Source organism: Thalassophryne amazonica, chromosome 12 (assembly GCF_902500255.1).
Source record: "Thalassophryne amazonica chromosome 12, fThaAma1.1, whole genome shotgun sequence".
NCBI classification, from domain to species: Eukaryota; Metazoa; Chordata; class Actinopteri; order Batrachoidiformes; family Batrachoididae; genus Thalassophryne; species Thalassophryne amazonica.
Window position 1 is genome coordinate 81,957,296 of NC_047114.1, and position 13,466 is coordinate 81,970,761.

The following is a 13,466-nucleotide window of genomic DNA, read 5'->3' on the forward strand; positions in this document are numbered from 1 at the left end:
CAAGGTTGGTGCAAATCAGAGTCAAAAACCTAAATTTTGTCTTTCAACTCCAATGAATTTTAATCCAGTTCAAACCTTTGGAAAATTCAGCCTCACCTGGGCAATTCCAGAACCCACATACATGAGTGTCAAATTGGTGGACAGTGGAATTCCAACCTTGAATTTGGACCTTAATTATCTTGACCCCTCTGATTGACCTTTCGAAAATTTGACCTCACCTGTGTAATTCCAGAACCCACCCCACCAGGTTTGGTGGACACTGGAGTAAAAATCTCAATTTTGTTGGATTCCATTGAGTTTAAGGTCAGACCCTTTAGGTCAACTATGGGGTTGACATTTATCCACATATTAAGTTCTGTGTAAATCAAGCCAATGACCCGGGAGGAGTACAAGAAGAAACAAGACAGGCAAACGTATTTCAGAGTATGTTTTCTTCTGATGTTTTCTTCTGTTTTCTAGATTGTCTTCTGCTATGAGCATGGATTGGGGCACAGAGGCCTCGTCGCACTGGACGATATCTCTTTTTCCAAGGAGTGTGTGTTTGACCCACAAAACAGTGAACTGCCTGATATATCATCCACTTCTGCTCCACACACGTCTCCAACCACAACCTCAACAACTGCACCAACCAACCCCTGTAAGGTAATGAACTTTACATATAGAAGTCAATAAAATGTCTTTGCCATCAAGGTAAGAAATATCAAAGAGTGTCATCTGCAGAAACCCAACTTCATGTTGTTCTTCAAGATATTTCACCACTCACCTATGTAGTTTCTTCAGTTTTAAAATAGTTGTCTGGTATGTCCAAATATAATCCTAATGGGACAGAGTTACTGTTGATGTTTTACAGAGTAATTAGCATTCTTACCTCACAGCAACAAGGTTCTGGGTTCAAGCCCACCTGTGCCCATTCTCTTTGCACGTGTGCATGTTTGTACCATACGAGCATACGTCCTAGAAGTCCAGCAAGTATGTGTCCAGATAGAGACTCCTGTATGTCACACACCCGCTGGTGTGGTCTATGCTGTGTCCATGAAACCCACTCAGTCTTTAAGAGACAGAAAAACAGACATCCTTTCTTAAAAGAAGCAAGTAGGACCAGCTCCTTTCTATTTAAAGTCAGACCGTGACACCAGAGTAAGTGGATGTAGAAAGCAGATGGATGAATGTTGTGATCTATCTGTCCCAGAGATTTATTCTCAATAAAATGAATAAATAATGGAGAAAATACACTTCTTTGAGATGACTACATCACAACAGGAAAGTCATAACTGACATGAGAATTTCATGGAATTGCCCTCATGAGGCCATTTAACAAGGTTTTTAGTGTTAAAACACTCTAAAACATTTTTGCTTTGTTTTGTAGGATTATGAGTTTTTCTGTTGGCGATCATCAGGTGAAGTGTGTATTCTGAAGAGTTTACAATGTGATTATCAGCCAAACTGCCCACAGGGGGAGGACGAGGATGGCTGCGGTGAGAACTGAACATTCTCTGACTTTTAATAACAGTTTTTAACTTCCTCACATTTTAACTGTTTTAAAGTATTCTGACTGTAGCTAGTGTTCATTATCTTTATTTGTCTTTTGCTACCTTGCATTACCTTTCTTTTCACTAATGGAACTTACTTTGGATTGCTTTCTTTGACTTTGGCCAAATGTTTTAACCTTTTCTCATTTTAGTTAGTGCTTGTTAGTTTTCTCTGTCTTTTGCTGACTTTATTTAGCTTTCTGTGATTTTAAGCAAGCTTTCATTTGCTTTTTAAACTTATGACTGTTTAGATTGCTTTGATGATAGCAGCTTCTTGTGATTTTAGCTAGCTTTCTTTAGCTGTGAATGTTACAAAAGTGTGACAATAACAAGAAACATTTAATTATGGTGAATTACCATTATTTGTTGATTTTTCAGTTCAACAGATTTATAGACAACAGTACAATTAAAGGTAATTAATGGTGTATGTCAACAAAGGTAAATTGAACAAAACTGGATCTGGTTTGTTAGCTAAAGTATTACATTTACTTGTCAACTTTAAAATCTGTTTGGGGTTGTAATATACACCATCAAATATATGAAGAGGTTAGAATCCGTGGACCCTAGGACCAGTGGACCATAGATCCAGTGTACTCTAGGACCAATGGACCCTAGGAACAGTGTACTCTAGGACCAGTGGACTCTAGGACTAGTGGACCCTACCTGGATTTGCTAAAATAACAGCACCTACTGTTATTTAAACTGCCCAGCATCAATCAATCAATCAATCAATTTTTTTTATATAGCGCCAAATCACAACAAACAGTTGCCCCAAGGCGCTTTATATTGTAAGGCAAGGCCATACAATAATTATGTAAAACCCCAACGGTCAAAACGACCCCCTGTGAGCAAGCACTTGGCTACAGTGGGAAGGAAAAACTCCCTTTTAACAGGAAGAAACCTTCAGCAGAACCAGGCTCTGGGAGGCGCAGTCTTCTGCTGGGACTGGTTGGGGCTGAGGGAGAGAACCAGGAAAAAGACATGCTGTGGAGGGGAGCAGAGATCGATCACTAATGATTAAATGCAGAGTGGTGCATACAGAGCAAAAAGAGAAAGAAACAGTGCATCATGGGAATCATCAGAGTTCATGCACAACCAAACCTTAAATTCTAAGCTTGATATCCATCAACGGCCTCCTGCACAACATTGGTGCCATGATGTCTCTCTTTATCTCGCGATAATCATGACTATTATTATATTATTACATTTTGTAAGAACAGCCTTGTGAAAATGGAATATAGCACTGTAACAATAGCCATGCTATAATTTTATTTGCGTTGGTGTAACTTTAGCTTGCATGTCTGATTATTGTAGAAGATTCATTTAGAAGGAAAAAAGTGGCAGATTTTGCCATTTGCTTCAAAGAACGGTAATGGAAGCTATTGAAATGTAAAAGGAATCTAACGGAAGGGCAACACAACAGCTCCAGTTTTTTCAACAAAGCAGTTTAACTTATGTGCAGTCACACATATTTCCTCCAATAAATGCGCTTGTCTAGTTGCACTTGGAGTTTAACCTGCCGTTTTGTTGAGATCACCTTGTTTAAAGGTAAACATTATATTGTTTGTTAATGTACAAGGGGCAATGGAGATGTTTTGAGCCTGACTCAGACAGAGTGTATCTTGTGCATTCTGACAAATCAATATTTCTCGAGCATGTGTGAGGTTTTGACTCACTGGGTGGTGCAGTGTTGAGACATTTTACTTTCTCAGAATACAAAAGATGGAAAACCAAGCCCTACTTTTTCAGAGTCAAGCTCAAAATCAGTCACCCCTTGTACGTTACACTTACTTGTAGAAATACATAAGCTGAAATACAGAATGGTAAGTCTTTCTTAGATATGAGACAGATTGAGTTAGTTGAATTTAAACATGTTTTTAATAAGTTCCTGTTTTGCAGTATAGGCAGCTGTAGATAAAATTAGTTTTGTGATGACTGATTCACTGATTGAGAAATAGTATTTCCCCAAATCTGTTGTGCTGAGAGCACACGGAGAAATTAATTAATTCAGGGTGAACTGTACAACTTTTTGATTCATGTAATATGTATTGTAAAGAAGGGTAGTGATGCCACACTAGTTTTTTTGTTTGTTTGTTTTTTTTAAAGGAGTTTGCATCTTCACCCCGTGTTTATGTGGGATCCTTCCAGGTGCTTCGACTTATTTTCACTTCCAAAGACACGCTGGTTAGGTCAATTAAAACCTTTAAATTGACTGTAGGTATGAGTGAGTGCATGACTGCATTTGTCCATCTATATGTGGCCCTGCGACAGACTGGCGGTCTGTCCAGGGTGTAGCCGCGTCTTGCCTAGTGACCAATGGGATAGCCTTGTACAAATCCCTTGTGAGCTTTAAGCCCCAGTCACACGGCACTAACGAAGGATAACAAAGCCCAAACAAAACAAGAAATCTGGACTTACATTGACTTTTGGAGGCATCATTTAACTGTCGTCCAGCTTCGTTCCTACAGCTGACAGTGCGTCGTCAGAATTTTTCAAACTGTTGAAAAATGTGAACAAATCCTGACGATATCCTCAATTCGTCCGTATTCCGTTTTGCTGTCTGTCTTGACGATTGCTTATCGTTTGCGTAGTTTCCATAACATCAGCTTTCTGTTTAGCTGTTGTCCAACTTCATCCAGCCTCGCAAGTCTGACATATTGCACAAACATTGACAATATCTGAACGGATCAATAACGAAAGCTCCGACGAGCTGAACGTAACATCCTTGTATCGCTGATGACTCGTCCATGTGTGGGACAAAAAGCAACGTTGTCATACAGAAACAATAGCGGTAAGAACGTTTTATCAACTACTTTAACTATTGACACACATTCCAGCGGTTTGTGGCTGGCCTGCATGTGCACACTGTTGTTGTGAAGGCACATAACATCTCTCACCTGTCAAGACAACCAAACCTCGCACCTGCAAGTACTGCGTACAGGACAGTGCTGGCTGCGCTTGGTCTCAAAACTCCTGTCGCTCATGTCATTGTGAGTGTTTTGTTTTGAATTTGTTTAAAGCATCAAGGTTGATGTTTGCTTCATTTTTCTTTCATTAGTTTTGGTTTTGTTTCGTTTATGCGCTCTTGAGTCACAGGCTTCTCGGTGATGGGAAAGCTGCAGGATCATTTATCCACCTTTCCGCGACGATTTGTGACTTTTTATCCTTCGTTCAGCTGTCGCTGTGTGCCATGTGACCAGGCCCTTCAATTAAATAAACAGCTATAGAGAATAAATGAATGTAAGGTGTGGCATCACTACTCTTCTGTAAACAAGTATTCTCAAACTAAAAATTATATGTTTTTTAAAGCCCACAGTCCTTCCTACCCTCAAACATCTCTGATAATTTATTTGTGATTTCTTTAGTTGTATTGGCATGAGGAACTTTAGTGCGGCAGATAACAGAATATTTACAGAGGAATCTTTCAAATGGTGAAACAAGCACCAAATTCAACACAAATACTCCTTATACATTACTGTTTAAAAAAAAAATGACACTTGAATTTTGCAACAGGTGGCCAGGTGAAGAATTACACAGGAGTCAAAATTTTAAAAAGCTCCAATCATATTGAAAAATATACCACATTATTTGTCTGATCTTAATGATTCCAAAAATGTATAGTTTGGACTAGAGTCCCTTTATTCAGAGAGTAACGACATGACGAACTGAAAAAAAAAAAAACAGTCACGTGACTCGTGGTGCCATCTTGTGGCCAAAATAGCGTTCGCTGTTAATCTATCTGCATGTAAATCCAGTTATTTTATTTATTTATTCACTAAAAATGCCGGGTTGTTGCGCATTTGGAGGCACAAATACACACAAGGGCTTCAAGATGTACAGATTCCCTTTAGATCTGAACAGAAGAAAATTTGGGAAAATAAAGTCAACGGTGTGGGATGGAAGCGTCTTCATCATCAAAGCTTTGCGAGGTAAATTTATTGTTCAGTCCCATATACAGTAAAACTCACCTAAACCATCATCATATAAACCAGATATTTGCAGTCACCGGACAAAAAGTCCCAAAGTTTTTGTATTGTTTTCCGTGTAATGTTGAGCTAATAGGATTAGTAAATGGAATAGTTTTAACTGTATTGAATGTCTGGTCTCCAAAGTAAAAGCCAAACAATGTCAACGTCCATTGGATTCTATGACATGTGACATATGTTAAATCAAATCAATTTCAAATCAATTTTATTTATATAGCACCAAATCACAACAAACAGTCGCCCCAAGGCACTTTATATTGTAAGGCAAAAGCCATGCAATAATTACAGAAAAACCCCAACGGTCAAAACGACCCCCTGTGAGCAAGCACTTGGCGACAGTGGGAAGGAAAAATTCCCTTTTAACAGGAAGAAACCTCCAGCAGAACCAGGCTCAGGGAGGGGCAGTCTTCTGCTGGGACTGGTTGGGGCTGAGGGGAGAGAATCAGGAAAAAGACATGCTGTGGAGGGGAGCAGAGATCAATCACTAATGATTAAATGCAGAGTGGTGCATACAGAGCAAAAAGAGAAGGAAACACTCAGTGCATCGTGGGAACCCCCCAGCAGTCTAAATCTATAGCAGCATAATTAAGGGATGGTTCAGGGTCACCTGATCCAGCCCTAACTATAAGCTTTTTCAAAAAGGAAAGTTTTAAGCTTAATCTTAAAAGTAGAGAGGGTGTCTGTCTCCCTAAACAGTCTCCCTATGTTACCCCGTAACATAATAACTAAGCAAGACAGATGGAGTAAACAATTCCTTTTTAAAACCCTATTAACTCCACCAATAATTTGCATCACTTTCTATCAAAATTGGAGCAACTTTAACTTTTGACCCCTGTACAAACTGAAATTGAACTTTGACATCATTCTTGCTGTTTTTACCCCATACATCCATAGAATTCAGTGATAGATAGTCCAAACTATACCTTTTTGAAATCTTTAAGATCAGACAAATAATGTGGTATAGTTTTCAATATGATTTGACAATTTCTAAATTTTGAGTCTCCTGTAATTCTTTAATTGTTCTGAACCCGGTCACCTAGTGACGTGAAGTGGCCAGTTGGCTTTGTCAAAAGAGTAATGTCTAAAGATTTGGATGTTTTGTGTGGGTTTTGATGCATCATACTGTATAAAACTTTGTAAGCATGTCTTTAGCTCCATGACAGATTTCTGTGAAATTTTACCCAGTGGAAGCACACAATATGCAGATGTGCATGAAGGAAAATAATTCCAATCCACTGTCTTCAAAGGGAGATAATTTTTCATTTTTGTTTAATTGATGTGCCATACTATATGATATTGACCTCATAAGTGCAACTCCTCCTACGCCAGGTTATGAATTTCAGTGAACCTTCACAGAGTGGCAGCACATCATATAAAGTTAAGCATGAAGGAAAATAATTCTGGTTCGATGTCTTCAAGGAGAGGTCATTTGACTTTTGTGTTTAAGTGATGCATCATACTGTACGATACTGACTTTGTGAGTACAACTCCCCCAAAGCCACTTTATGGAATTCAATGAAAGTTTACACAATAGTAAGATGCTATAGAAAGCTGTGTATGAAAGTAATCAATTCCAGTTTGAAGTCTTCAATTATTGGGATTTGTGCCTTTAAGAAAAAACTATATTTCATCACAAGATTTATTGTTGCAACATGTTTATTTATTTTTGCTTAAAGATGGGATTCGCTTCCTTTTTCTTGACCACCAGTAGTAAGATGCTCGTGTGTTGTGCTGATCTTTCAGGTCCCTGCACATTTGAACGTGACCAATGCCGCTGGACTGAGAGTGGAGACGGGCCGAGCAGGTGGCACAGACAGAAAGCCAGTAACAATACTAAACCACCCACTGATCACACCGCAGGCGCAGGTATTCCCAGTCTCACATCCACTGACTGATTCATTCTGTGGATCCACAAGTCGTACCACATCTCAGCAAAAGAACTAGCAGTTGTTCTCCCTAATTCACAGGCTACTACATGAGCGTGATTTTGAGTCCGGGTGAAGCTCGGCTGCAGAGTCCCAGCCTCCCTCCCTCGTCACCTTATTGCCAGATGCAGTAAGAAGCAAAACTGCATTCATTATCATTTCTCGTGTGTGTGTGTGTGTAAAATATTTGTTTTGGTGCAGAGGAGAAACTGAATTGCTCAATGCTCCCCTACCATCCTCCTTCCCAAATCAACACGCTCCTCTCCTTCCTTCCTTCTTTCCTAAACGCAGGTTTCACTTCCACATCAGCGCAGTGAGTGCTGGGTCACTCAGAGTGCTTATGCAGCAAGCTGAGGGACGTGAAGCAATCTTGTGGTCACGCAGTCACAACACTGTCTCTCAATGGAGCCAGAGACTCTGCCTCTCGGCCCGCACCAGCAGCCGTACAAGGTGCAAACATACATATCATTTAATAAGGTTACATCTAAAGCCTGCAGTGCCAAGGACAATGCCTTGTGCACATTTATCCAGTGATTTTGAATTATAGGAGTCACATTCCTACTTTTTTCTACTGCAAAGGAACATTTGTAGCTGCAAGCATGCAGGCCTTCTTATTCTGCAACATGATGCACTGTATTCCATATTTTTTCAGTACTAGTAACACAAATAACTGAACAGAGTAGAAATGCACAAAGGTATCAGCATTAAATCAGCAACAGAACACAAAAAAGTGAAGGGAAACATAATCATGACCAGTGATGGTATAATGCAATCTGCAACCTCGCCTCGAGATGACACTAAATCGTACACACTGTAGTTTTAAATGAAAAGAAGATGCACCTTCCAGTGCCCATTCTCTAGGACAGGAGTCTGCAACCTGCGGCTCCTAAAAAACGTCTCGTGTCCAAACCTCGTGCCCGTGAATATTTTTTTATAGTTATAGTTATAGTAACTCATTTCCATTAATTAAACTAACTCAAATTATTTGTTGTCATAACTCAGTTCCTTTAAGTGCATTTAAAGTTTTGGGGCATTTAAGTGTTGATGATGTATTTCCAGTGCATTCCATTCACTCATTTTAATTGAGTTTATGTAACGGAGGCCAGCAGGTGTCGCTGTGCAGATGTACAAGGTCTGTTAGAAAAGCATCGGACCTTTTTATTTTTTTCAAAAACCATATGGATTTGAATCATGTGTGATTGCATCAGCCAAGCTTGAACCTTCGTGTGCATGCGTGAGTTTTTTCACGCCTGTTGGTTGCATCATTCGCCTGTGAGCAGGCTTTGTGTGAGCAGTGGTCCACCCCTCTCGTCGGATTTTTATTGCGAATAAATGTCTGAACGATTTGGAGCTTTGCTGCATCAATTTTTTCCAGAAACTGTGAGAGACCTCCAGGTGGACACCATTCAGAAAATTCTGTTGGCTTTCAGGGACGATTTTATGGGGATTACACAGATTAAGGAGTGCTCCAGCCGGTTTAAAGACCGCCCACAGCTGCTGAGAGCGCGCCGTGCTCCGAGCGCTGATCGACAGGCTGAATCAACCAGATCATTTCCAACGTGAAGGCTTTGTTGATCCGAAACGTCGTCTGACTTACACAAAAATGGCAGGAGACGTGGACATCAGTACTTTTTCGGCACATTTCACTGTTACAGGAGTTTTTTTTTCATGGAAAGAAAAGCGGACGGATGTGCCACCATGCCGTTCATGGCGCGGCACAAAACCACCTCTGTGTTGGTCTCACAGGACGGCTTTCAGATGGCTTTCAGACGGCTGTCGGTGGGTTTTCAGTCATGTGACTAACCAAGAAATTGTGCATGAGCTGGACATGCTAGAACATGTCCTGTGAGGCTTCATCACGGCGTTGCTTTGCACCATGCGGCTCCACCGCGACGCGCGGGAATTCCTCCGCACGTCTGTCTCAATGTGCCAAAAAAGTGCTGATGTCCACATCTTCCGCAATTCCTGTGCTAGTCAGAGGACGTCCCGGATCAACACAGCATCCAGTTTGGAAATGAATGGCACATTCCACCGTTACAGGAGTTTGTGTCATGGAAAGAGGAGTGGAGGAATTCCGCGCGGTAAAGATTAATCTGTGTAATCTGCATAAAATCGTCCCTGAAAGCCAACAGAATTTTCTGAATGGTGTCCACCTGGAGGTCTCTCACAGTTTCTGGAAAAATTGATGCAGCAAAGCTCCAAATCGTTCAGACATTTATTCGCAATAAAAATCCGACGAGAGGGGTGGACCACTGCTCACACAAAGCCTGCTCACAGGCGAATGACGCAACCGACAGGCGTGAAAAACTCACACATGCGCACGAAGGTTCAAGCTTGGCTGATGCAATCACACGTGATTCAAATCATATGGTTTTTGAAAAAATAAAAAGGTCCAATACTTTTCTAACAGACTTCGTAGTTAGTAAACCTCACTCCCAACAGCTCAAAAGGATTCTCTGGTCACAAGACCAGAGCCCTGGGTTATAACCATCTGGTTAGAAAGTCTGACTTCCATGCTGGAGATCGCGAGTTTGCATCCTGAGGGGAGCAAATGGACAGAGTCATAACAACGCAGAGTGCAGCCACTGTGAAAAACTGCATGTTCTGTTCATGGGCTACCATTTAGCATTTTTCATTTTGTTGTAGTTCTTTTAGATTTTTTTTTTTACAAAGCAGATTACTGTCAACAAGTAAACCAAAGAATGTATCAAAAAAATTAATCCAAAATATAATGCAATTTTTTTAGACAGAAATTTGTCACTTTTTTATTGAAAAACATAAACTTGATTTACAAAAGTTTAACTAACTATAAATTGTTAAGTTACTAAAACTTTAACAATTCAATTTTTGAGTTGACAAACTCAAATGGTTTAAGGCAATCGGTTTCCTCAAATGGTTTGAGTTCAACTAACTCATTTAGTTTTACAGTGCAGTGTGGATGGAGATATAATCTCTCCACCTAGTCCTGGGTCTTCCCCGGGGTCTCCTCCCAGCTGATGAGAATCGGTTTCCTGTCGAGAACCATGGCCTCAGATTTAGAGGTGCTGATCCTCATCTCAGCCACTTCACACTCAGCTGCGAACCAATCCAGTGAGTGTTGGAGGTCACAGGCTGATAAAGCACAAAAAAGCAGTGATGAGACCCTGAGCCCACCAAACTGGAAACCCTCCTCCCCTGACTACACCTCGATATCCTTTCCATGAATATCACAAAACAGGATTGGTGACAAGGGGCAGCCCTGGCGGAGGCCAACCTCCACCAGAAACATGCCCGTGCCGAGGATCCCGACACAGCTCTCGCTTTGCGAGTACAGAGATTGGATGGCCCTGAGAATGGACCCCCTCACTCCATACTCCCACAGCACCTCCAACAGTATCTCCCAGGGTACCTGATCATATGCCTTCTCCAAGTCCAAAAACACATGTAGACTGGCTGGGCATACTCCCAGGCAGCCTCCAGGATCCTTGTGAGAGTGAAGAGCTGGTCGGTTGTTCCATGACCAGGATGGAACCCGCATTGTTCCTCTTCAATCAGAGGTTCAACTATCGGCCAAACCCTCCTTTCCAGCACCCTGGAGCAGACTTTACAAGGTAGGCTGAGTAGTGTGATGCCCCTGTTGGCACACACTCTCTGGTCCCCTTTTTGTTACATATGTGGACCACCACCCCAGTTTGCCACTCCTTAGGCACTGTCCCAGACCTCAACGCAATGTTGAAGAGACGTCTCATCCAAGACAGCCCCTCCACACCCAGAGCCTTCAGCATTTCTGGACGGATCTCATCAACCCCCGGGGCCTTGCCACTGCGGAGTTGTTTGACTACCTCAGTGACTTCCACCAGGGAAATTGATGAAAATCCTCCTTCAGCTTCCAGCTCTGCCCTACTATAGAGGGCACTCTGGTCTGATGCAGGAGTTCCTCAAAGTGTTTCTTCCAGTGTCCGATTACCTCTTCAGTTGAGGACAACAGAGTCCAATCCTTACTGCAGACAGCTTGGATTGTTCCATGTTTTTCTTCTCCTGAAGTGCCTCATGGTCTGCCAAAAGCACCATGATGCTAAAGTACCCCCCCCCCCCCACTCTCCCACCACCCAAAAGCACTGGAAGGTGACCCTCTCATCTAACTGGGTAAACTCCAACATAGCGGTGCTCAGCCGGTGACTTGTGAGTATCCCCACACCCGCCCGGCGCCTCACACCCTGAGCAACTCCAAAGAAGAATAAGGTCAGACCGCTGTCAAGGAGAATGGTTCCAGATCTGAGGCTGTGAATGGAGGTGAAGCCCAACAGGTCTAACTGGTAGCACTCCACTACCTGCACCAGCTCCAGGCTCCCATAACAAGGTGATGTTCCACACCCCCGGAGCTGGCCTCTGCCACCCGGATCTGGTCCGTCAAGGCCCTTGACTTTCACTGCCACCCATGGGACAGCGTGCCTGATCACAGCGGTTCCCCCTGCAGGTAGTGAGCCCACACGGTAGAGATGGAAAGTCCATGTTGCCTTTTTGGCCTGTGCCAAAAAAAACCAGCTATTAAAAATATGCAATTGAACTGTATTTACAAAACCTTTATAAGCTGTGTTATCTTTATTCATTAATTTTAAAGGTCAAATATGTTTTGCGTACAGAGGAATGGCTCTTTTGACAGTAAAGGTTGCAGACCCTTAATGTAGGATCTCCCATTTGTTGAGTGGACCAAACCACCAGAGACCGTGTCGGTGTGTCACACATGGGGCAGACTAGCAAAATGTGTGTCTCACAGAGCAAATACGTGTGCAGATACAGATTTCTGCTGCAAATAATGTGTCACAAAACTTGTCATAGGGGACTTAAACTTTGAAAACAGTAGAATGTCAACATGCAAACTCTTGTGATCCTTTGGGGATATGTGACATGAAACCCTGAATCTAAAACCATGTTTAAATGTAAAATGTCAATAAATAAGATTTTGGATATTATGGCCTCTTTAAAGATAGTGTTGCAATGTGTTGTGAAATATAGCTGTTGTTGCTGCATAATTTATATGTACTGCTTTTAAAAGTGGATATAGCCATGAATTTTTTTTATTATTACTTTTTAAGTTAATACACGGCCACATTTTGTAATATATTGTGGGTAGTTTCTGTATTCATAGTTTTGTGATAACATGTTGCCAGTTAATGCCTGGAAGAAAAATTATTGCCATATTTTTCGTAGGATAAGTTGCATTTTTTAACTAGTTTGGGAGGTTCTGTCACTTATATGCCAGTGTGATTTATGTACCAAAAATAAATAAACAATCAATCAATCAATCAATCAATCAATTAATAATCAGTCATTATTAATAACAATAATAATTATAATTATAATAAATATTTATATACGGCTTTCCCATTAATTAAAGCACTAAACAAGAAGACTTTATAAAATAATAAACGTCAATAATAACAAGTACACTACAACAGTGAACAAAAATCCCAAATTAAAAGAGTTGATAATATTGATTACAGGTGTGACTTACACTTTAGTGCAACTTACATGGTACTTTGTTTTTGGTGATAGAAATCCTTCAAAAGCAGCAATGTGACACTTTGTATTTTTAGGTTGTGTTCAGTGGTGTGGATGCAGGAGGTCTAGGGGCCCAGTGGGATGCAGATCAGAATGTTGCTGTGGATGATATCTCTTTTATAAACTGTGAAAAATCATTCCAACCCCCAGGTAAATAAGCATTACCATATTCATATCATATTCATTACTATCTGTGGTAAGATTAGCTGCAGTACATAAGCGTGGTGTCCTCAATTACTGTTTTAACACCAAGGAGGCAGGAACATTAGTAACTTTTTCTCTCTCACCAGCTCTGTCAGCCTACGGATGTTCATTTGAAGATGGTTTGTGTGGTTGGGTGCAGGGGGGTGAAGACAACTTGGACTGGCTGATCTGGTCAGGTCCCACTGAAACCCTCAATACTGGACCTGCAGAAGACCACACTATGGGCTGTGGTCAGTATTATGATAAAATACACACCTGTGTCCTCCAATAACCATATGGTT

The 13,466-nt window shown here is 41.2% G+C and overlaps 1 protein-coding gene across 2 annotated transcripts in view; it reads left to right on the forward strand.

The window, feature by feature from the left end:
* LOC117522232 (MAM and LDL-receptor class A domain-containing protein 1-like) overlaps window positions 1–13,466 on the forward strand; it is a 42,545-nt gene that overhangs the window by 26,997 nt on the left and 2,082 nt on the right. Inside the window, exons 15-22 of one of the 2 annotated variants that reach the window (XM_034183623.1) lie at window positions 460–642; window positions 1,367–1,475; window positions 1,682–1,690; window positions 7,259–7,381; window positions 7,483–7,570; window positions 7,732–7,890; window positions 13,017–13,131; window positions 13,272–13,415. In XM_034183623.1, coding sequence (XP_034039514.1) covers window positions 460–642; window positions 1,367–1,475; window positions 1,682–1,690; window positions 7,259–7,381; window positions 7,483–7,570; window positions 7,732–7,890; window positions 13,017–13,050 — 705 coding nt within the window. In that variant the 3' untranslated portion in view covers window positions 13,051–13,131; window positions 13,272–13,415. The remainder of the gene's footprint in view (window positions 1–459; window positions 643–1,366; window positions 1,476–1,681; window positions 1,691–7,258; window positions 7,382–7,482; window positions 7,571–7,731; window positions 7,891–13,016; window positions 13,132–13,271; window positions 13,416–13,466) is intronic. The other variant, XM_034183624.1, reaches the window with a different exon arrangement.